At 38.9% G+C, this 24,106-nt stretch overlaps 1 protein-coding gene across 1 annotated transcript; it reads left to right on the forward strand.

Annotated features, from left to right (window-relative positions):
• Positions 1-1,136: 1,136 nt before the first annotated feature.
• Positions 1,137-15,700, forward strand: MAPK6 (mitogen-activated protein kinase 6). Its single transcript, XM_065871625.1, has 5 exons — positions 1,137-2,165; positions 4,181-4,325; positions 6,652-6,816; positions 12,219-12,420; positions 13,454-15,700. Exons 1-5 carry the CDS (start codon positions 1,611-1,613, stop codon positions 14,553-14,555), a joined length of 2,169 nt encoding a protein of 722 aa, XP_065727697.1. The 5' UTR covers positions 1,137-1,610; the 3' UTR covers positions 14,556-15,700.
• Positions 15,701-24,106: the final 8,406 nt, after the last annotated feature.

Here is a 24,106-nt window from a genome sequence, read left to right on the forward strand (position 1 = left end):
ATATTAACAGCTGACTCTTAAAAATGTTTTTCAATCTGAAATGTTATCTTCATGAAGTAATTTTTCTGATTACCAGTGAAGTTAAACATCATTTCATGGGTTTTATTCATAGGTTTATTCACTGTTTAAGTTCACTCCTATGTAAATTTAAGAACATGCTCGGCAAATTTCTTATTTGTACTGCTACACTTTTGTTCATTAGATATTATTAGGCAGAGTAAATAAGTAAACATGTTCTTTTTTTTTTTTTTTTTTGCGGAGTGTGGGTGTCTCACTGCTGTGGCCTCTTCCGTTGCGGAGCACAGGCTCCAGACATGCAGGCTCAGCGGCCATGGCTCACGGGCCCAGCCGCTCCGCGGCATGTGGGATCTTCCCGGACCGTGGCACGAACCCGTGTCCCCTGCATCGGCAGGCGGACTCTCAACCACTGCACCACCAGGGAAGCCCAGTAAACATGTTCTTTAACGAACTAACACATTGCAGGCTATTACCTGTATATTTTTAGAAAAATGTTACTAATGCTTTACCCCTCAAAAATTCTAGAGAATTCTTTAAAAATATTCTGAGCCTTCCTTTGCTCATTGACATTTAAGAAATTATACAAGCTAATGACCTAAATAATATAAAGAATCTAGTATGGTGGGATCTGGAGTCTGAGCCAACACATGTGAATTGCTTACAACATGGATAGCTGTTTTTGATTGAGGGTCATCTTTCCATTTAGTGACTATAAATACGTATGTTTAATGTATCAGCAGTAGCCTATAGCTAAATGCCCAATTGTGTCATTTTATAGAGTTGAATAAAAGAGCATTTCCTGGGCTTCCATGGTGGTCCAGTGGTTAAGACACCTCGCTTACACTGCAGGGGGTGTGGGTTTGATCCCTGGTTGGGGAAGTTCCACCTGTCACAAGGTGCAGCCAAAAAAAAAAAAAGCATTTCCTACAGTGGTGACTCGTTTCCTTCTTTTTTCTCATCCTCCAGGTTGTATCAGAGTAAGATGGACGGTAGCTTTGATTGTGATTGTGGTGAGCTGGAGCCACCTGATCACTAACAAAAGACATCTTCTGTTAACCAACAGTCACCAGGGCTTCCTGTTGAAATATACAGCAACAAAGGAAGAAAAGAAGCAAAACGGAAATAGTGCTTACCAGCACCTTAGAATGATGCTGCTCAGGACCAGTCCAACACTGAATGTATCTGCACTGTGAGGAGAATGTTCATAGAAGCCTGTTGTGTGCATATTTATTCACATTTTTGTTAAATGTTAAATCCTTCAGCACAGTAAATCTGAGTGCATAGTATGTCATTTCATTCCGTTTGAGTTTCTTGAGTGTTTTCTTTAAATGTCTGCAGAGTTGCTGCCCCTTTCTTGAACTATGAGTACTGCAATCTTTTTAATTCTCAGTATGAGTAGAGCTTTTTGAGCTTTAAATCTAAGGGGAACTCAACAGGCCTGGTTGGCATATGCAATGAAACCATCTTGCTGTGGAAGCAAAATTATTTTTTTTCTACCTTTTTGAAAGATCTTTCCTTTTGATGCCAGCTTTCTTCCTTATTTACACAAGTTCAACAATACGAAAGGAAAAGGCAATAGTAAGGGTTTCAGAATGGCAGAGAAATTTGAAAGTCTCATGAACATTCATGGTTTTGATCTGGGCTCTAGGTATATGGACTTAAAACCATTGGGTTGTGGAGGCAATGGCTTGGTTTTTTCTGCTGTAGACAATGACTGTGACAAAAGAGTAGCCATCAAGAAAATTGTCCTTACTGATCCCCAGAGTGTTAAACATGCTCTGCGTGAAATCAAAATTATTAGAAGACTTGACCATGATAACATTGTGAAGGTGTTTGAAATTCTTGGTCCTAGTGGAAGCCAGTTAACAGATGATGTGGGCTCTCTTACTGAACTGAACAGTGTTTACATTGTTCAGGAGTACATGGAGACAGACTTGGCTAATGTGCTGGAGCAGGGCCCATTACTGGAAGAGCATGCCAGGCTTTTCATGTATCAGCTGCTACGTGGGCTCAAATATATTCACTCAGCAAACGTACTGCACAGAGATCTCAAACCAGCTAATCTTTTCATTAATACTGAAGACTTGGTGCTGAAGATAGGCGACTTCGGTCTTGCACGGATCATGGATCCTCATTATTCCCATAAGGTATGTGGAAAGTCAGCTGAGACAGACCTTTAAACTGATATACACCATCAGATATAAGTGCTTATGTTTCCTTTGTGTATTGTGGCAGAAATTTTAGTTAATTGTATTAAACTTTACATAGTACCTTTTTTCCATTCACAGTCTCCCTGTGTTTGAAATGAAGGTGGAGTAGAATCCTGATTAAATACAAATTCTTAAAAGTGTATGGTTATTTATTATATTGATTTATATATTTATATTTATTATATAACTGAAATTCTCCCTTATTTAAAAGTAGGATATATCCTTATGTGTTTAGGGCAGAAGGTGGTCCTATCTGAAGGTAATAGGGGTTGCTATTTCAACATTTATGCCTTTTTTTGGTCCATTCGAGTATACTATTCTGTTTTGCCTTGTTTAGTAAACTTAGTTTAGTTTGAAATCGAAATTCGCATAAAGTAGACAATAAGAATAGCCAGAAGGATTCATAGTAACTTTGCCTTAAATAAAAGCTTGCTTTAATTTTCTGAGCCAAACTCTGGTCTTTTAGTTTTCAAATGAAATCATATGTGGGATCCTGATGTTCAAAATGTAAAAATGGAGCTGCTTTGGTTATAAAGCATCCCTGGGAGGCCTGCTTCCTTGGCTTCCCATAGCACATGTTTCAGACAAATCTTTTCATTTTCATGTATCATCTCACACTGAGTATAACTTAATTAAAAAAAAAAACTTTAACATAGAAATTGAGTACCAAAATGAAATGGATGACCACATCCTCTGTATGGATAACAGTAAAGTATTGTAGATGGAACACTGAACTAGAAGTTACACTATCTAAAATCGAGTTACTTTCTACATCCAACTAAGCTATATGACCTTAAGCAGATTCTTTAATCTGTGTTAATATCTACCTTCACATTTTCTCAGTGTTGTTTTGAAGATGAAATAGGGCAATATATGTGTAACTGTTTTTGTCAAACAATTCATAAATGTAAAGTAGTAAAATTGATTAGGAATGGGGTATGCAGTAAAGCCAGGCCTGCTGGATTGTCAGTAAGGAGATTGGCAATGCATTTTTATTTTATTTATTTTTAAAATTAATTAATTTATTTTTGGCTGCGTTGGGTCTTCGTTGCTGTGCACAGGCTTCCTCTAGTTGCAACAAGCGGAAGCTACTCGTTGTGGTTTGTGGGCTTCTCAGTGTGGTGGCTTCTTTTGTTGCGGAGCGTGGGTTCTAGGTGCGCAGGCTTCAGTAGTTGTGGCACGAGGGCTCAGTAGTTGTGGTGCATGGGCTTAGTTGCTCTGCAGCATGTGGGATCTTCCCAGACCAGGACTTGAACCTGTGTCCCCAGCATTGGCAGGAGGATTCTTAACCACTGCGCCACCAGGGAAGCCCCAGCAATGCATTTTTAAATAGCACCTCTGGTGCTCTTTCCTGCCTTTCTCTCATTGATTTAAACATACCTGCTCCTTCATTAACTTGAGACTTGAAATGAAAAATAGCTCCTCCTCTGAAACCTGTTTTGAATATGTGGCCTAGAGTTAACACTAAAATTCTTTTTTTTTTTTTTTTTTTTTTTTTGCGGTACGCGGGCCTCTCACTGTTGTGGCCTCTCCCGTTGCGGAGCACAGGCTCCGGACGCGCAGGCTCTGCGGCCATGGCTCACGGGCCCAGCCGCTCCGCGGCATGTGGGATCTTCCCGGACTGGGGCACGAACCCACGTCCCCTGCATCGACAGGCAGACTCTCAACCACTGCGCCACCAGGGAAGCCCTACCACTAAATTCTTATAGTATACTTTGGTTAGCAGACTTCTCGTGAACATAATTTTATAGATGGTATATTACAGGGGGAGTTTAACCTCCATTCAGGCTCACAAGTGCAAGAGACTTGAAAATAGGCATAGAGATCAACAGTATTGTTTTAGGATTTTACGATTACAGTTTGTTTTTAGATTAAGGATTCTTTAGTGAATCATGTTTTTTATGTACTGTTATTCAGCTAAAGTAAAAAGTATATTTTTGTTTCTTTTTCAGGGTCATCTTTCTGAAGGGTTGGTTACTAAATGGTACAGATCTCCACGTCTTTTACTTTCTCCTAATAATTATACGAAAGCGATTGACATGTGGGCTGCAGGCTGCATCTTTGCTGAAATGCTGACTGGTAAAACCCTCTTTGCAGGTTAGAAATTTTAAAATACAGGGGAAAAAATTATCCCAGAGAGAAATAATTTTGCATATATCTATGAAGCAAGACTTATGTAAGATTTAAAACAATTTATTGTAGTGTAGAATATTAAAATGAAAAGATAAAATGGTTTTAATATCTAAAAAATTGAGAAAACTTACATATTCACTGAATCGTTCACTCAAATTTAGTCAGAATTCTAGTGTTCTTTAGCATATAGCTTCTTAAACATAATTTCATATTTTGTAGATCCATAGTATTTGTTAGGTTATTTGTGTTAAATGATACCTGAGTTGCCTGATTCTGTCAGTGTTTGTCACTTCCTGGTAAAATTTTTTAGCAGTTGTTGAAAATTCAGTAATTCTTTCTGTGTCCCCTGTCAACCCTGTTGCTTGATTTGCCATATCCTGTTGCCTGACTGCTGTGATATTTCAGAAACAATCAATTTTTGCAGAGTTTGGTGCTATGAAGGAGTCTAAAAAAGTGTGTGAGAGAGTTTTTAGTTAAGGTGGATTAAAAAAAAAACCTCTAAATAACGTAATTTTCGATCTTAAACCCTTTAAACATTTAATTAAAGAGAATTTTAACAAGAACTCAAACAAGTGAAATGATTTGAAAGATTCAGTGATAGTTCCCTTCTAAAGCCTCTTTGGTAGGTTTGTGAACCATCCAGTAAAAGCGACGTGAGGGAGATCTAAGTGTTGATTAGTATAGGCCTCAATATATTAACAGAGCAATAAAGGCAAGGACTAAGCATTCATTGGAAATCTGTGTATTTTTAACCTATGGTAAGTGTCCTAGCCTTATTTTTCGGTCTTACTCAGTATCTCCACTTGGATGTCTAATGGCATCTTAAATTTAACCTATCCAAAACTGACTTCCTGATATTTCTCCCTCATACTTTCTCTTTCTGCTCTCTTCCTCATCTTAGTAAACCAGACCCACTTCTTAGTTGCTCAGGCCAAAATCTTGGCATCATCTTTCACTTCTCTCAGCACAGATCTTGCAGGCTCTTCCTTTAAAATATGTCCTGAATCTAACTGCTTGTTAGTATCTCTATCGCTACCCACCTCCTGCCAGTTCAGTAAACCATTATGCCTCTCCTGGTCTAATGCGTGACCTCCTAACTGGCTTTCCTGCTTTAACCTTTGCTGTCTGTGGTCTAGTTACCACATAGCAGTGTAGTAGTTCTCTGAAAACATCGCTCATGTCATTTCTATGTTCAAAACTCTATAACGGCTTCTTATCAAATTCAGGATAAAGTAAACTCTTTTGTTCTGGTACCACTGACCTCATCTCCTATCACTTCCCCCCGAGCCACTCTACTTCAGCTACACTTGCCTAACTGTTGTTTCTTGGACATCCCAAGCCCACTGTCTCCTGTAGGCCTTTGGGCCTTTTCTCATCTTCCTGGAACTCCTTTCCTCCATATGAATGTATGGTGTGTTCCCTGACTTCCTGAATTTTCAGCTTCTCAGTGAGGCCTTCCTTGGTCATCCTTGGTTGTTAATATAAATTAACCCTACCCCCAACAGTGCTCCTGTCCCCCTTAGCTTACTCTATTTTTCTTCATAACATTTGTCACCGTTTGATGTGAATGTTTACAGAGTTATTATCTGTCTTCCTCCATTAGATTGTGAGCTTCATGAAAGCAGGAACTTGCTCAGTTTTGTTTCATAGATGTATTCTAAAGTGCCTTGCTCATAGTAGGCACTCAAGAAAAATGTTGAATGAATTTCTAGAAATAAGTGGAAAAGCAAATGAATGTTTTTTAAAAAATTTTAGTTGCCCATTTAGCCTGAAGTGTTTCCCCTTTTATTTCTTTAATAGTGGTCCTGAAATGTTAACTGAGCCTAATATATAACTATAAAACTTTTTGTTTCACAAATCTAGTCCAGGCCTCTGTTTTATTGAGAGTGAAATTAAGTCATCACCATGTTAAGTATTCTCAGAGTTACAGTGAGTTAATTAGTGGTACAGTTAGGACTAGATTCTAGGTCTTTAAATCTCAATTCATTGCTTTTTTCACTACTTTATGGTACCTTAATATGAGGCCAGACTTCAAGTCAATTTCTTATGGAAACAAAGCAGCTAAAACTAAACATATCAGTGAGCAGTAATTGAAATAGATACGCTTTTTGAGCAGGTTGAAGATGATATTCAATGCAGTGAAATCTGCTGATTAATATTCAGTTAAAACCATTTTCCCCCCAGTGTTCATTACAATATTTAAGTTACTTTCCTATGGCTTTAGAATGTTTATTGCCAATAAGTAAACAGTGTGTTTATTCCTGTTGTATTTTGTGTTTTTTGATCTCAGGTGCACATGAACTTGAACAGATGCAGCTGATTTTAGAATCTATTCCTGTCGTACATGAGGAAGATCGTCAGGAGCTTCTCAGCGTTATTCCAGTTTACATTAGAAATGACATGACTGAGCCACACAAACCTTTAACTCAGCTGCTTCCGGGAATTAGTCGAGAAGGTATTGTGACTGAAGAGTAGGCATCATGTAATGGTGTGTTTGTGTGTAAGCAGGATTTGTGTAGGGAAGCTTTAGCTTTTTATCCTTAGATATGTAGCATTCTCGCAAATAGTCTTTAGACGCTTTAAGGTATACCTAAAACTTCAGCACTGGCTTTCCCTTTTTTGGCCTGGCACTTAGGCTGGGATCTATTTCTTTGCTCTGAATAATTTTCTAGATTCCAGAAAGTAACCCCTCTCTCCTGGTTCTAACTCCATCTACTTTTCCAGCTTACACCTCTGATTGTCTGCGCTAGGTGAACATATTAATCACTGACTCTCACTAAGCTGGAATGGGGTTCTGTGAGGGTTATATGATACATAAGTGTGGGTGTGAATATAAATGTGATTTAGATATGAAAGAGGGAATTGAGTCAGGGAAAGCAAACGTTTCAGAGCAAGGAAGAGAAGGAGGAAAGATCAAAACTCCATGTGAGCAAACTTCCTACATAAAAGTTGGCAGATCACTGTTAGTAATATTAGGTGCTAAATGTGAGAGTTTGTGCAGACTTGAAAGTAGTAGGAACTTGGGGAGAATCAAAACTGTTGACCACTAAAGTAATTAATTTCATATCTCAAAATAAGACATATCTTTAGGGTTTGTTGATATAAATAAGATACAAAAGTCTAACTCCTGTAATAGTTATCTGTAATAAGATAACATTCTTTAAAAGAAGAGCATTAGACATGAAAAACATCTTTTGTAAAAGTTGATTGTGTCTCATATCTTTAAGAATTATCATACTGTATTTAGCTACATCAATGCCAGGATTGTAATAGTTCTTTCATGAATCATAAAGATAGGAATATATAGTTTCCTAAACATCTTAAGCTTTTCTCACGTTCTGTTCATGATCATCAGAGGGAAAAAGCAAATAAGATTAAGTACGTGTGAATTAACACATTAAGACTACTAGGAACCCTGTTCCCACTAGTGTCGTTAGATGAATCCCCAATCTTAAATTTCCCTCCATTCTTACCTTTCATCCTCCCTTTCTCTATAGTTTACCACTTAATTTCTTTTTTTTTAATGGATCTTTATTGGAGTATAATTGCTTCATAATACTGTGTTAGTTTCTGCTGCACAACAAAGCGAATCAGCCATATACATAACACATGTCCCCATATCCCCTCCCTCTGGAAGCTCCCTCCCACCCTCCCTATCCCGCCCCTCTAGGTCCTCACAAAGCACCGAGCTGATCTCCCGTGCTATGCTGCTGCTTCCCACCAGCCAACCATTTTATATTCGGTAGTGTATATATGTCGATGCTACTCTCACTTTGCCCCAGCTTTGCCCTCCCACCCCATATCAAGTCCATTCTCGATATCTACCTCTTTATTCCTGCCCTGCAACTAGGTTTATCAGTATCGTTTTTTTTTTTCTTTTTTAGATTCACATATATGCGTTAGCATACGGTATTTGTTTTTCTCTTTCTGACTTACTTCACTCTGTATGACAGACTCTGGGTCCATCCACCTCACTACAAATAACTCATTTCTTTTGATGGCTGAGTAATATTCCACTGGATATATGTGCCACATCTTCTTTATCCATTCATCTGTTGATGGACACTTAGGTTGGTTCCATGTCCTGGCTATTGTAAATAGTGCTGCAGTGAACATTGTGGTACATGCCTCTTTTTGAATTATGATTTTCTTGGTATATGCCCAGTAGTGGGATTGTTGGGTCATATGGTAGTTCTATTTTTAGTTTTTTCAGGAACTCCATACTGTTTTCCATAGTGGTTGTATCAATTTATATTCCCACCAGCAATGCAGAAGGGTTCCCTTTTCACCACACCCTTTCCAGCATTTATTGTTTCTAGCTTTTTTGATAATGGCCATTCTGACCAGCGTGAGGTGATACCTCATTGTAGTTTTGACTTGCATTTCTCTAATAATTAGTGATGTTGAGCATCTTTTCATGTGTCTCTTGGCCATCTATATGTCTTCCTTGGTGAAATGTCTATTTAGGCCTTCCACCCATTTTTTAACTGGATTGTTTGTTTTTTTGATATTGAGCTCCATGAGCTGTTTTTATATTTTGGAGATTAATCCTTTGTCTGTTGTTTCATTTGCAAATATTTTCTCCCATTCTGAGGGCTGTCTTTGTCTTCTTTATGGTTTCCTTTGCTGTGCAAAAGCATTTAAGTTTAATTAGGTCCCATTTGTTTATGTTTTTATTTTCGTTACTCTAGGAGGTGGGTCTAAAAAGATCTTGCTGTGGTTTATGTCAAAGAGTGTTTTTCCTATGTTTTCCTCTAAGAGTTTTATAGTGTCTGGTCTTACATTTAAGTCTTTAATCCATTTGGAGTTTATTTTTGCGTATGGTGTTAGGTAGTGTTCAAATTTCATTCTTTTACATGTAGCTGTCCAGTTTTCCCAGCACCACTTATTGAAGAGGCTATCTTTTCTCCATTGTATGTTCTTGCCTCCTTTGTCATAAATTAGGTGCCCATATGTGTGTGGGTTTATCTCTGGGCATTCTATCCTTTACCATTGATCTGTATTTCTGTTTTTGTGCCAGCACCATACTGTCTTGATTACTGTAGCTTTGTGGTATAGTTTGAAGTTGAGGAGCCTGATTGCTCCAACTCCAGTTTTCTTTCTCAAGATTGCTTTGGCTGTTCAGGGTCTTTTGTGTTTCCATACGAATTGTAAAAATTTCTGTTCTAATTCTGTGAAGAATGCCACTGCATTGAATCTGTAGATTGCTTTGGGTAGTATAGTCATTTTCACATTATTGATTATTCCAATCCAAGAACATGGTATATTTCTCCATCTGTTTACATCATCTTTGATTTCTTTCATCAGTGTTTTATAGTTTTCTGAGTACAAGTCTTTCACCTCCTTAGACAGGTTTATTCCTAGGTATTTTATTCTTTTTGTTACAATGGTAAATGGGAGTGTTTCCTTAGTTTCTCTTTCTGAATTTTTTGTTGTTGGTGTATAGGAATGCCAGAGATTTCTGTGCGTTAATTTTGTATCCTGCAACCTTAGCAAACTCATTGATTAGTTCTAGTAGTTTTCTGGTGACATCTTTAGGATTTTCTATATATAGTATCATGTCATTGGCAAACAGTGACAGTTTTACTTATTTTCCAATTTGTATTCCTTTTATTTCTTTTTCTTCTCTGATTGCTGTGACTAGGACTTCCAAAACTATATTGAATAAGAGTGGTGAAAGATTTACCACTTACTTCTGTATCTTAGCATACTTCAACACCATTGTAGTAAATAGACCGATTTCCTCCAGAACAGTGCTATCCAATAGCATTTTCAACAATGATGGAAATGTTTTTTCTTTGCATACATTTGGGAGCTCAGCCTGACTACTTTCTTTTTTTTTTTTCCCTGCGTTCAGTCTTCGTTGCTGAGCACAGGCTTTCTCTAGTTGCGGCAAGCAGGGGCTACTCTTCCTTGCGGTGTGTGGGCTTCTCATTGTGGTGGCTTCTCTTGTGCATGGGCTCTAGGCACACAGGCTTCAGTAGTTGTGGCATGCGGGCTCAGTAGTTGTGGCTTGTAGGCTCTAGAGCACAGGCTCAGTAGTTGTGGCACACGGGCTTAGTTGCTCCGCGGCATGTGGGATCTTCCCGAACCAGGGATTGAACCCGTCCCCTGTATTGGTAGGCAGATTCTTAACCACTGCGCCACCAGGGAAGTCCATCAGCCTGACTACTTTCTTTGTTACCTCCGCCTCTTTCTACCTGCTATCTACTGTTCCCAAATGCTAGGGATTTTAGAGTATATTCCTCTTGTGTAGCTGGATATATTTCCTTCTGAGGATGGTGATTATGCTGAGTCAACCATTCATAACTCTATGCCTCAGATTGTCTCTTGCCTTGAGACACATGGGCCCTGGCCTAAGGCTGACTGTTGCAGGAGAACCAAGAACAACAGCTTGTTGTATCATGAAATGACTTCCTAGATAGGGTAATATAATAGAGAGGAGTGGAGAAAAGGTGAAAATATAAATGGCTATATAAATGTCAGCTATTTTTCATGTTAATGAGAGATTGGGAATTGAGAATAGCATCCTTTCTAGAGTGCAGCTTAGTCTTAGAGAGAAGGGCTAGCTAGCTTAGCTTTTCCTTTGAGACAGAAAGTAAGGTTGAGTAGATATGTGATAGACCATAGTGAAGAAGTAGGGATTGAGATAAATGTGAAGTAGGTTTATCTGTTGAGAATAATGGAAAGATAGATAGCATAAAGAGATGGTGAGGGGCTTCCCTGGTGGCGCAGTTGTTGAGAGTCCGCCTGCCGATGCAGGGGACACGGGTTCCTGCCCCGGTCTGGGAGGATCCCACATGCCGCGGAGCGGCTGGGCCTGTGAGCCATGGCCTCTGAGCCTGCGCGTCCGGAGCCTGTGCGTCTGGAGCCTGTGCTCCGCAACGGTAGAGGCCACAACAGTGAGAGGCCCACGTACCGCCAAAAAAAAAAAAGAGATGGTGAGGAACATTGCTAAGCAATAGCAAAGGCCAAATTGAAATTCCACAGTATGTATGAATTTGTAGAAAGCTAGATATACATGTGATTTTGCATCTAGTTTTCATCAGCACTGTATGGCTAGGAAATGGAGAAAGTGGAAGGTAGGAATGATTCAGAGTTGAAGATTGGTGTCAGTCCTAAGGCATACAAGTGTGTGGTGGTGGAGGGCTGGTGACAGTGGTTCAGGCTGGGTAAGGAGCTTAGGAAGGCCTAAAAGACTGAGTGGGAAGAATTGGGTTTCTGGTAGCTCCATCATAGCCCTAAAATGATCAAGTGCATTGTGTGATATGCTGTAGTGTGATTGATGTGAAACAGAAATCAACAAATTAGTACAACAGCTAGTCAGTGAGATAAGGGGAGGAAAGGGCTTTATATTAAGCACTAGACACTATACATTTAATTTTTACACCTTGTAAGACATCTATCTATATATCCATTCTACACATGAAGAAACTGAAGTTCAGCAAGTTTAAATAACCTGTCCAGTCCCACATAGCTAGTAATTGAGCTTAGCTAGTAATTCAGCTAAGCTAGTGAGTTGCAGAGCTGAAATTAGGACCTATGTATTAGGTTGAGCCATATGAAATTGCTATTATTTGACCGTTTTTGACTGACAAAAATGAAAGTTTCACATGGTTCAACTTAATATATTCCTTTTTCTTTATAACTGGCCATAATATGAGATTGGGGTATATTTCAAATATTTACTTTGTTTCTTGGATGCGTGTCTTTTCAATCAGTGCATCAGGAAAGTTAGTTTTATTTCTCTGACAAAACTTAAATTAACTTACCTTTTAATTGTATAATCCCTTTTTGTTCTTTATGGGTTGGTGGACCTCCAGTATAGTTAAGGTGTTTTATTCCTCTGTTTTGCAGCACTGGATTTCCTGGAACAAATTTTGACATTCAGCCCCATGGATCGGTTGACAGCAGAAGAAGCGCTTTCCCATCCTTACATGAGCATTTACTCTTTTCCAATGGATGAGCCAATTTCAAGTCATCCTTTTCATATTGAAGATGAAGTTGATGATATTTTGCTTATGGATGAAACTCATAGTCACATTTATAACTGGGAAAGGTAAATTGACTCTAAATTAGAAAAAGATTTTTTTTTTCAATGAACCATAATATAGTGAGTTTTATTTTTAAATTATAAATGATAAGACAATGTAAAAGTCTTAGAAATTTAGAAATGGTCTTGGGTTTCTGTTGAACTTACTGCTGTCTTTGAATAGCCTTTATGTGATTTAAATATTTAATAATTACTGCTTAGGATATACATAATGGGAAAAATTAAATGCTACTTTGGAACAAGAAGTAGTTAATGTCGAAATTAGTTTGTTCACTTGTTGCATTTTTTTACTCCTAAAATGTTGAGGTGTTTGAGAGTATGTTTACACACATCTGCCAACCATTTTCTTTCTCCACATGAACATTTCTACCATCTGTGTATAGTTCTTTCCTCACATACCCAGATGTTTTCCAGTCTCCACATTTTCTGTCATACTTATTAGTTATCTAATCTCTTTTCTATTCCCTCCTCCTCAACCCCCCATGTTTTCATGTGTGTCTCAGTCTGCCTCTACTTGAGCATGGTGTGGTCACCTTACTGTAATGTGTCAGTAAGAGGATACCACATTCAGTAAAACATATACATGGATACTTGTTGGGTTTTTTTGTTTTTTCTGTTCATGGTGATGATTTCCATCAAGTCCTTATCTGCCTTATTACCAGTAGAGTGAAAATCTGTATGACACCTGATTGAAATTAGAGATCTGCATTTTGTGGCCATAAAGTATTTTTTTCTGTGTGTGAAACTGTGTTAGAATTGAACTGTACATCAGCCACTCAGATGTTTGTATGCATTTTATATAATTATATACTTTATTGGTAATTACCAAATATTGCCTCATTGCTTTATATAGTAACAGAGCTTACCTATCCGTTAAGATTATATATTATAAATTCCTGGAGGAAGGCTTATGACTTAACACTCCTGTTATCCCATCATAGACCTAGCACGCACAGTGTTTTGATCTAAAAGGCACGCAAGTGAATTTGAAAATGAAATCATACACCTGGACTAAGACTAATGTATTAATTTTTTTCAGGTACCATGATTGTCAGTTTTCAGAGCATGATTGGCCTATACATAACAACTTTGATATTGATGAAGTTCAGCTTGACCCAAGAGCTCTGTCCGATGTCACTGATGAAGAAGAAGTACAAGTCGATCCTCGAAAATATTTGGATGGAGATCGTGAAAAGTATTTGGAGGATCCTGCTTTTGATACCAGTTACTCTACTGAGCCTTGTTGGCAATACTCAGATCATCATGAAAACAAATACTGTGATCTGGAGTGTAGCCATACTTGTAACTACAAAACGAGGTCATCATCATACTTAGATAACTTAGTTTGGAGAGAGAGTGAAGTTAATCATTACTATGAACCCAAGCTTATTATAGATCTTTCTAATTGGAAAGAACAAAGCAAAGAAAAATCTGATAAGAAAGGCAAGTCAAAATGTGAAAGGAATGGATTGGTTAAAGCCCAGATAGCTCTAGAGGAAGCGTCACAGCAACTGGCTGAAAAAGAAAGGGAAAAGAATCAGGGATTTGACTTTGATTCGTTTATTGCAGGAACTCTTCAACTTAGTTCACAACATGAGCCTACTGATGTTGTTGACAAATTAAATGACTTGAATAACTCAGTGTCCCAACTAGAATTGAAAAGTTTGATATCCAAGTCAGTAAGCCGAGAAAAACAGGAGAAAGGAATGGCCAATTTGGCTCAATTAGAAGCCTTGTACCAGTCTTCTTGGGATAGCCAGTTTGTGGGAGGTGGGGAGGACTGTTTTCTCATAAATCAGTTTTGTTGTGAGGTAAGGAAGGATGAGCAAATTGAAAAGGAAAACACTTACACCAGTTACCTGGACAAGTTCTTTAGCAGGAAAGAGGATACTGAAATGCTAGAAACTGAGCCGGTAGAGGATGGGAAGCTTGGGGAGAGAGGAAATGAGGAAGGATTTCTGAACAACAGTGGGGAGTTCCTCTTTAACAAGCAGCTTGAATCCATAGGCATCCCACAGTTTCACAGTCCAGTTGGGTCACCACTTAAGTCAATACAGGCCACATTAACACCTTCTGCTATGAAATCTTCCCCTCAGATTCCTCATAAAACATACAGCAGCATTCTGAAACATCTGAACTAAAACACTCAGCAGACATTTCTTTTTGTATTCTTCATGAAATGTGTTTTGTCTTCTTTATTACTAGTGTTTAAGTCATTTTTTTTACTTGAATCAGATGGTGTCATTTAGAAAGGATATTTTCTTGGTTTTTAAAATCCAGACTTTTTTTCTACATGTGAGATGGTTTTCGTTTTAACTGGCATGTTGTTTGCACACAAAAATAAAGAATAGAGCAAAATAATGCAATGCAGGAGGAGACAAAAGAAATGCACTAAGACAAGGAAAAAACATTCTCTCATAGAACAATGATCTGTTTTACAGGAAACAAAAATCTTGCCTTGAAATTTACACAGTGAGACTGTACATAATTGCATGAAAATATCTATTTTTTTCCTAAAACATTTTTCATTCATGAGTATTTTCAAGTTTTTCATACTGTACACATTTCTTAAAAACACATGATACCAGCAGCAACTGAAAATGAATGCCGAATTTGGTACACATGTGTTATCTACCTCAAGGTAACAAAAGTATGTGGCAAAACATATACCACCCATAGTGCTTCACAATATGCACTTCTATTTAGCCAGCGTTTATTGTAGTAAACTATTCTTAATAAGATTCACTCACCGTTTATAAATGTTCTGGTATGCATTCTTTATAGTGAAGTGTTACTATATCACATCTTATTTATTTTAGCAAATCAGTATATTTTCTGTATTTAATTATAAAAAGTTAACGTAGTTTTTGAAATTTATTTGCAAATACACTTTTTCCATTTGGCACTATGGTTTGTTGCCTACTTAGCTGAATATATAATGTCAGCTTATCCTAAGGCTGTCCATGTACTTAATTTACTTAAGTATTCATTTTAAGTAAAGTGCTCACTGTGTATAGGAATTTGTATTTTGGAGGTGCTTGATCTATCTACAAAGAAAAATTAGGAATTACTTTATTATAAAATGCTCCTAGAAGTCTTAATTGTGTTTATTTTAAGAAAAAGAACTGTAATGTTAGACTTGTGTGCATGGAAGTAATTAAGGTACATCATTATTGTAGTTTAAAAGTTGTACATGATAAGACATATTTTGTTTTTACTGTATGTTTTTACTGAATGATCTATTCCCCATCCCAAGGCAAGCATGAATAAAATTAGGTTAAATGTAGCATGTGGCATCGCAGTCTCTTAGAATTTGTTTCATCTATTTTATTTTATTGAATACTGTCTGTATCTTTGGTTATCCTGTTTGAAGAAAAAGGACAAATAAATCATGGCCGGCAAATATGGCTCTTGTTTAACTCTTTAGGTAATGAAAATAATTACCTGCTAGAATGAAAACCACTAGCAGAATCTCATCTAATTCCACTTTTCAGCATCTTTGAATCGTGGCTACAGTTGAAACTATGTTAGGCTAAAAGACTTAAAACTCTTCATCTCCACACAAAAATCTCTTGTTGACTTAACCTCACACATTAAAATAGAATAAGGCCTTCATAGATTTCAAAACTTATTATGTAAGATGTGTGTGGAAGCTTTGAACTATGCAGCTGGAGGAAGCTCCTTTAAATGTATTTGCTCTACAATACACCATCTTTCCTTTGCTCAAGAACTTACCCATTTACCTATCCAAATATAACCATTCTTCCTTTAACCTCACTTTTCTGTTTTGTCTTCCATTCCTGTTTTGTACAAAGCCAGTTCTCTTAATATCTGGACTTCTACTTTTCCACTGACCTATTTATTAATTTCATCTGGATTCACAAAGGTTTTAAAAATATATATTTTCAATGAATTCAGTGATTTCAATGAATATCGTTGTGAATTTAAATGTATATTCAAGTTACCTTAAAAAGGCAAGCTCTTAGAAGAAAAGCTTTCAGTTTTTCACCCTTGGATATGATGTTAGTTGTGGATTTTCATATGTAGCCTTTATTATGTTGAAGTAATTTCCCTCTGTTCCTATTTTATTGAGTTTTTTTTGTTGTTGTTGAGTTTTTTAATCATGAAAAGGTTTGAATTTTTGTCAAATGCTTTTTCCATATTAATTGAGATAGTTATGGGGGTTTTGTCTTTTATCCTGAAAATGTGCTATATTACATTGATTTTCATATGTTGGTTGATTCTTATATTCCAGGAATCCCACCTGTTTATAATGTTAATTCTTTGTGCTGTTGAATTCAGTTTGCTAGTATTTTTTTTTTAGCATTTTTATATTAGTACTCATCAGGTATATTGGTCTGTAGTTTTATTTTCTTAGATCTTTGTCTGATTTTGGCATCAGGATAATGCTGGCCTCAGAATGAGTTTGGAAGTATTCCCTCTTCAGTTTTTTGGAAGAGTTTGAGAAGGATTGATATAAATTCTTCTTTAAATATTAGGTGGACTTCTCCAGTGAAGCCATGTGGTCCTGGGCTTTTTTTTGTTGGGAGGTTTTTGATGATAGATTAAATCTCCATTTCTCCACAGTTCACTCTTCCAGGTTGCATGTTTCTAGAGATTTATCCATTTCTTCTAGGTTATCCAGTTTGTTGGCATACAGTTGTTCATTATAGTCTCATATGATCCCTTTTTAATTTCTGTCTCTTTCATTTCTGATTTATGTTGACTCCTTTCTCTTACTCTAGCAAAGCATTTGTTAAATTTGTGTATCTTTTCTATTCTCTATTTCATTTATTTCTGTTCTAATTTTCCTTTGATAACTTTGGGTTTAGTTTTTTTTTTTTTCTAGCTCCTTGAAGTGTAAAGTTAGATTGTTGATTTGAAGCCTTTTTTTGTTTGTTTTTAATGGACTTTATTTTTTAGGGAAATTTTAGGTTCACAGCAAAATTACGCATAAGGTACAGAGATTTCTGATATACCTACTGTCCCCACACATGCACAGCTCCCCCATTGTCAATATCCCCCACCAGAGTGGTACATTTGTTATAATTGATGAACATAACGTTGACACAACAGTATCAGCCTAAGTCCATAGTTTGCATTAATTAGGGTTTACTCTTGATACTGTACATGCTGTAGGTTTGGACAAACGTATAATGATGTGTCCACCATCGTATCATACAGAGTAGTTTCACTGTCCTAAAAATCCTGTGTGTTTGGCCTACTCATTCTTCCTCCACTCCCGCCCTGTCCCAAAACCAATACAACCACTGATCTTTTTACTCTCCATACATAGTCTTGCCTTTTCCAGGATGTTATATATTGAAATCATATAGTATGTAGCCTTTTCAGACTGGCTTCTTTTACTAAGTACTATGCATTTGTCCACTTGATTTTGTCTCATAAGTCCTTTAGGCTTTCTTCTTTTGTCCTTTTTGTTTGTTTCTCTGACTTGATAATGTCAAATGAGCTGTGTTCGAGTTCACTGATTCTTCTGCTTGATCAAGTCTGTTGTTGAGCCCCTCTTGTGAATTTATAGTTTCTAAACTTTGTTGTATCCTTACTTTGTTCATGCATTGTTTTCCTGATTTTGTGTTGTTTATCTATGTTCTCTTGTAGCACATTGAGCTTTATTTATTTATTTATTGGCGGTACACAGGCCTCTCACTGCTGTGGCCTCTTCCGTTGCAGAGCACAGGCTCCGGACGTGCAGGCTCAGTGGCCATGGCTCACGGGCCCAGCCGCTCTGCAGCATGTGGGATCTTCCCAGACCGGGACACGAACCCGTGTCCCCTGCATCGGCAGGCGGACTCTCAACCACTGTGCCACCAGGGAAGCCCGTCATTGAGCTTCTTTAAGATGATTATTTTGAACTATTTGTCAGGTAATTCATAGATCTCCATTTCATTTCCTTTCAGTATATGGGGATTTATTTCTTTGGGCCATGTTTCCGTGTTTCTTCATGTGTCTTGTTATTTTTTGTTCTGATTTTTGCATCTGAAAAAGCAGGTGCTTCTACCTATCTTTACAGACGGGCTTGTACTGGGGAGTAATCTCACCAATCGTCCCAGCTAGAGATTCTCAAACCTTTTATAGGATTGTGTAATCTCAGTACTTGTGTGTGTTGCTACACGCGCCCCCCCAACCCCTCATCCTCCAGCTAAGTTTCTTTTCCAGGAGGTTGTCGTCTCTTGCTTTGTCCGATGTCTGTCCCAGGTACTGCAGGTCCTCTGGTGCTGCACCAATTCCCTGAGCTCTCTTTTGTTCTCAGCGGCCCCCAGGCAGCCAAAGTGGTGCTTTGAGTCAGGCCAGACTGCGATCAATCTCTTGGGCAGCCCCCCAAAACCTGAAACATTGGTTGATTGTTCTAGTCCTCCCTGCCCCTCCCAAAGGAGAAGCTTCAAAGTGGGCTTTCCCTCCCAAGCATGAGCGGTGCTGGCTTGAGGAAGGGGCTGACATGGTTGAAACAAAACTGTTTTTCAAATGACTCACTTCAGTGCGTCTGTTCTTGGCTTTGAGATTGTCTGGGGGTTCTGTGACTTCTTAACTGGGATCTGGAGTACTCATAAAGGCTTTTTGGACCATGTATTTTTAAAGTCGGTTTTTTTATGGGCCAGTGAGGTCTAGAGGTTTTCTATTCTGCCATTTTGCTTACGTCCATAAATAATTTACCTTTTAAATGACTAATTCTAACTTAGAGGAATGTTCCAGGTGTTGGCTTGGCATCACAATTTTTAGAGCTATTTCTGAATCTTAGATATTAGGTTTAATCTGGAAACAGCAACACCCCCCCCCACACACACACACATACACACTTTTTTGGTTATTATTTAAATAAGATTTCAAGCACGTGGGAAAACTGTAAAAATTTTTTAAAGCACGTATAGATACTGAAGCTGTGCACCTCAGATTGGGACTTGAACCCATGCTGTCAGGACTCGAACCCAGCCAAAACCCTGATTGCGACTTGAACCCGGCCAAAACCCACAGTCTTCCAACTGACATCACACACCTGGTTTTCGGACTTAAGGAAACTCAGGTTCTTGATGTCACATTGCAGAAAGAATTCAGTGAGAGACAAAGTGATAGGTAAGAAGTGGATTTATTTAGAGAGAAACAGTCCACAGAGTGTGGGCCATCTCAGAAGGTGAGAAAGGCACCAGGGTATGGGGTTGTCAGTTTTTATAGGAGTGGGTAATTTCATAGGCTAATGAGTGGGAGGAGTATTCCAGCTATTTCAGGAAGGGGTGGGGATTTCCAGGAATTGGGCCACCACCCACTTTTTTTTTTTTTTTGCCGTATGCTGGTCTCTCACTGTTGTGGCTTCTCCCGTTGCGGAGCACAGGCTCCAGACGCGCAGGCTCAGCAGCCACGGCTCACGGGCCCAGCCGCTCCGCAGCATGTAGGATCTTCCCGGACCGTGGCACGAACCCGTGTCCCCTGCATCGGCAAGCAGACTCTCAACCACTGCGCCACCAGGGAGGCCCCCACCGCCCACTTGTTGATCCTTATGGTCAGTCTTGGAACTGTCATGGCACCCGTTGGTGTGTCATTTGGCTTGCTGATGTGTTACAGTTAATGTATACTGAGGCTCAAGGTCTAGTGGAAGTTGACTTGCCATCTTGGACCCATTTGGTTCTAATCCGTTTATGTCACTTCTTGGGGTATGTCATTCTTTCAAAGGTTGTGCCTTGCCTCCTTCCCTCCTGTTTTAATACCACTTGCTTTATCAGTTCATCTAATGTCCATTTGCATCAGATAAACACCTACAGATACAATTGAATCCCTCTCTTTGACCCTCCCACATCTCATTTCCCTACCTCCTCAGAGGTAGACAACTGTTCTGAATTTTGTTTATCATTCTCATGCACAGTTTTATACTTTTGACACAGGAGGGAAGGGGGCAGGGCACAACCTTTGAAAGAATGACATAGCCCAAGGACATGACATAAACTGATGGGTCCAAGGTGGCAAGTCAACTTCCACTAGACCTTGAGCCTCAGTATACACTAACTGTACACATCAGCAAGCTAAATAACACACCCACAGGTGCCATGACACTTCCAAGACTGACCATAAGGATCAAAAAGTGGGTGGTGGCCCAATTCCTGGAAATCCTTACCCCTTCCTGAAATAGCTGGGATACTCCTCCCACTCATTAGCCTATGAAATTACCCACTCCTATAAAAACTGACAACCCCATACCCTGGTGCCTTTCTCACCTGAGATGGCCCACACCCTGGAGTGTTTCTCTCTAAATAAATCCACTTCTTACCTATCACTTTGTCTCTCACTGAATTCCTTCTGCAATGTGACATCAAGAACCTGAGTTTCTTTAAGTCCTAAAACCAGGTGTGTGATGTCAGTTGGAAGACTGTGGGTTTTGGCCGGGTTCAAGTCCCAGCACGTGGGTTCAAGTCCCAATCTGAGGTGCACGGTTTCACTTTTACTAATGATTTTGTAAGCTTGTAATATTGCATGTTTTAAAATCTCATGGCATATTCCTATTTTTTCAACTTATGTTTTTCACTCAACATGTCTCTGAAATTTATGTTGATATATGTAGCTCTAATTCCATTTTAATTGCTGTGTTGCAGTGTATCCATTTTTTTTCTTCTTTTGGGGTCAAGGGCTCAGTAGTTGCAGCATGCGGGCTCTAGAGCATGTGGGCTTAGTTGCCCCGCAGCATGTGGGAATCTTAGTTCCCCAACCAGGGATCAAACCCATGTCTCCTGCATTGGAAGGTGGATTCTTAACTACTGGACCATCAGGGAAGTCCTATCCACTTTTTAAATGACACTTGTTTTTAAAATTTTGCTGCTACAAACGCATTTGCAGTGAGAATTCTTGTAAACATGTATAAGAGTGTCTTTAGGGTATATATCTAGAAGTAAAATTGCTGGGTCACAGAGAATGCATATCTTCAAGTCTATGAGATGCTACATTGCTGTCCAAAAGTGAGCATATTGATTTACATTCCTGCGAGCATATGAGAGTTCCTATTCATCCACATCTTCCCAAATAAGAAACCAGGTATTTTCTATTCAATTAACCTTACCAGGCTTGCTGTGTTTAGTTTACTTTAACTACAGTAGGAATCGGAATTTCTAATGCCAAACAACTTCATGACAAAGTCATGAGTACACCTTAGGGATCCTTATGCAGCCACTTCGATGATGATGATGATGAGATAGTCTTGTTTCTTATTTCCTGCTGCAGTTGCTGCAGCTTGGGAACAGGTGGTTTGTATCATAAAGACTGAGCCAGTTATATATAAATTTATACTGGGGCCTACATCTGAGGAGTAAAAAGAGCATTATGAATCAAACTTTTTAAAATAAAATTCAATATGGTATCACCTTTGCTTCTAGGTTAAAATAGTGTAGGTTCTGCATAATATTCCTTACAAAATTATTTAAAAGTATTGTTTTCCATCATATGTTATGGTGTGTAGCACATTTAGTTAGCGGGCTGGTTGTCATGTTCTCTGACTGAACTGCTCACCTAATCTTGGCCTTTTCAGTTCCCATTTACTGTTGAACTCAAGTCAAGTAGATGCTCTACCCTAAATGGGTTTATCATGTATCTAGTATTAGTAATTATAGTTTTACCATATGCCTGTTCATATTAGGATTGCTTACTATTCAAATCTATTATCTCATTAAAATCTAGATAGAGAAGAAAGAGGACAAATTGGGAATTGGGAGATCAGAGTTCTGGATCCACTTTCACCACTAACTCACTCACTGTCACCGGATGGCACTTATCTCTATGGGCCTAAGGTCCTTGTTAACTTAGAAGATGCAAATTACTTGAGCCTAACAATACAGCCTACCTGGGACAACTCTGAACAGGACAGCACCTTGTTGAATTCTAACCCACTATAATAGCCACGATGATTAGCCTTTACCAGTATATACTGCTTATAGCTCTTATTTCTATAACAGCTGCATTGGACTGAGTGCATTAATGTGCCTTTTAAGCAGATTAAGAATGGAATTTGTGTTCAGTTCCTGCATTTGGTGGAAGAATAGAAACAAAAGTATTGGAAGCCCAAAGTTGTTTACCTTTGAAAGAGCATTGTGAACTCACCAAGCTCTTTCCTGGTAGTGCCTCGGCCCGGCTCCTTAAATAAACCAGGTAAAGAAAGGGATATTTCTGAGCTCTTCCAATGCTTAGTATGTAACAAGTATCTTACACAAAAGACATTTGATTACCCATGTTGGAACACTCTCAGTTCCAGTGCAGAGGTCTAACAATCAAATTCCGTTGGATTTGCATGCTACCCTTGATGCCTTGGTATAATACGGTGGCAGTGTTACAAATCTAACAAATCTAGCTAAGCAGAATTCTTACCTTGCATTACAACCGTCTGCATCTGCAATGCCTTGCCTAGCTCTTGGTGCTGCTGCAGTAGGGTGAGTGTGTTGCTGTGTCAGATCCTGGGTTTCTGATTTCAAACTCCAACTTGGATCCAAATTTGTCTGTATACTTGGACTCTGCTTCCACTTGTGCTTACTACTCCCACACCCACCTAACTTGAACCTCTGAGATGACTTCAGCTGCCTACTGAGACATTGAAACTTGCAGTATCGCTCAGTCTTTAAGCTTCAACTCGTGCTGCAGAGTCAGATCCAAACAAACTAAGCTCAAAACCGTGTTCTACTGCTTACCAGCCATGTGTAGGTTATTCACCCTTTTGATTTTCCTCATTTGTAAAATAGGGCTAATGACACCTAATTCTTGGGGTTGTTGTAAAGATTAAATGAGATGTTGTACTCAAAGCCTTCTCATATTTCCTAAATTATCTTTGCTCTTGTCCCGTTTGAATTACTGCCTTTGCCTCCCAAACTGGACTGAAACCCTGAACTCTGACCTTGACTTTGCTTTCAGTATTGCACCCCCTTATCTAAGTATCTTAACATCCGGCCTTGACTTACAGATGGCATTCTGTTCTAGTCATACTGCTCATCAGCTCTGCCCAGCTCTTGGCTCCATTTTTTGATCCTTCCTCATCAGCCCAGACCTTGGCCTGAAGTACTTCAGCACAAGGCAGCTCTCAGATCCACAACGACTAGACTGACTTCATGTCCACTTTCTGTGTTTGATGTAAATAGCCTGCATTGCCTCCCCGCTCCGCATCCCCCCGGAGGACAAGCAACTTCATTTGGAAGCCAAAAGCCTAGGAGTCATTTTGTACTTTCTCTGAAAACCCACATCCAATCCCTCAGTGAGCCTTATGGCGATATCCAAAATCTGACCACTTCTCACCATCGTCATTGTTGCTACATGATCTAATCCACCATCTGTCTGCTGGACTACAGCCATAGTCTCTTTACTGGTCTCCCTGGATCCCCTACAGTTTATTCTCCATACAGCAGCCAGAGTGATCCTTTTAAACCATAAGTCAGACCATGTCACTCCTCTAGTTACTCAAAATCTCAATGACTCCCTTCCTTAGAGTAAATGTGAGTTTTTACCAAGGCCTACGAGGCACCCCTCCACCACTCCTTCTCAAGTTCACGTGGCTCCAGCCACATGGGCTCCCACTGGCTTCCACCTTAGGCTGTTTACTACCTCTTCCTTCTGCCTGGAAAGCTTCTGGCCCAGAGAGCTGCATCCCTTTCTCCTTCCCTTCTCAGAAATTTCTGTTCGAAGGTCACCTTATCACAGAGGCTGTGCCTGACCAATG

Source organism: Phocoena phocoena, chromosome 2, assembly GCF_963924675.1.
Source record: "Phocoena phocoena chromosome 2, mPhoPho1.1, whole genome shotgun sequence".
In the NCBI taxonomy this organism is placed as follows: domain Eukaryota; kingdom Metazoa; phylum Chordata; class Mammalia; order Artiodactyla; family Phocoenidae; genus Phocoena; species Phocoena phocoena.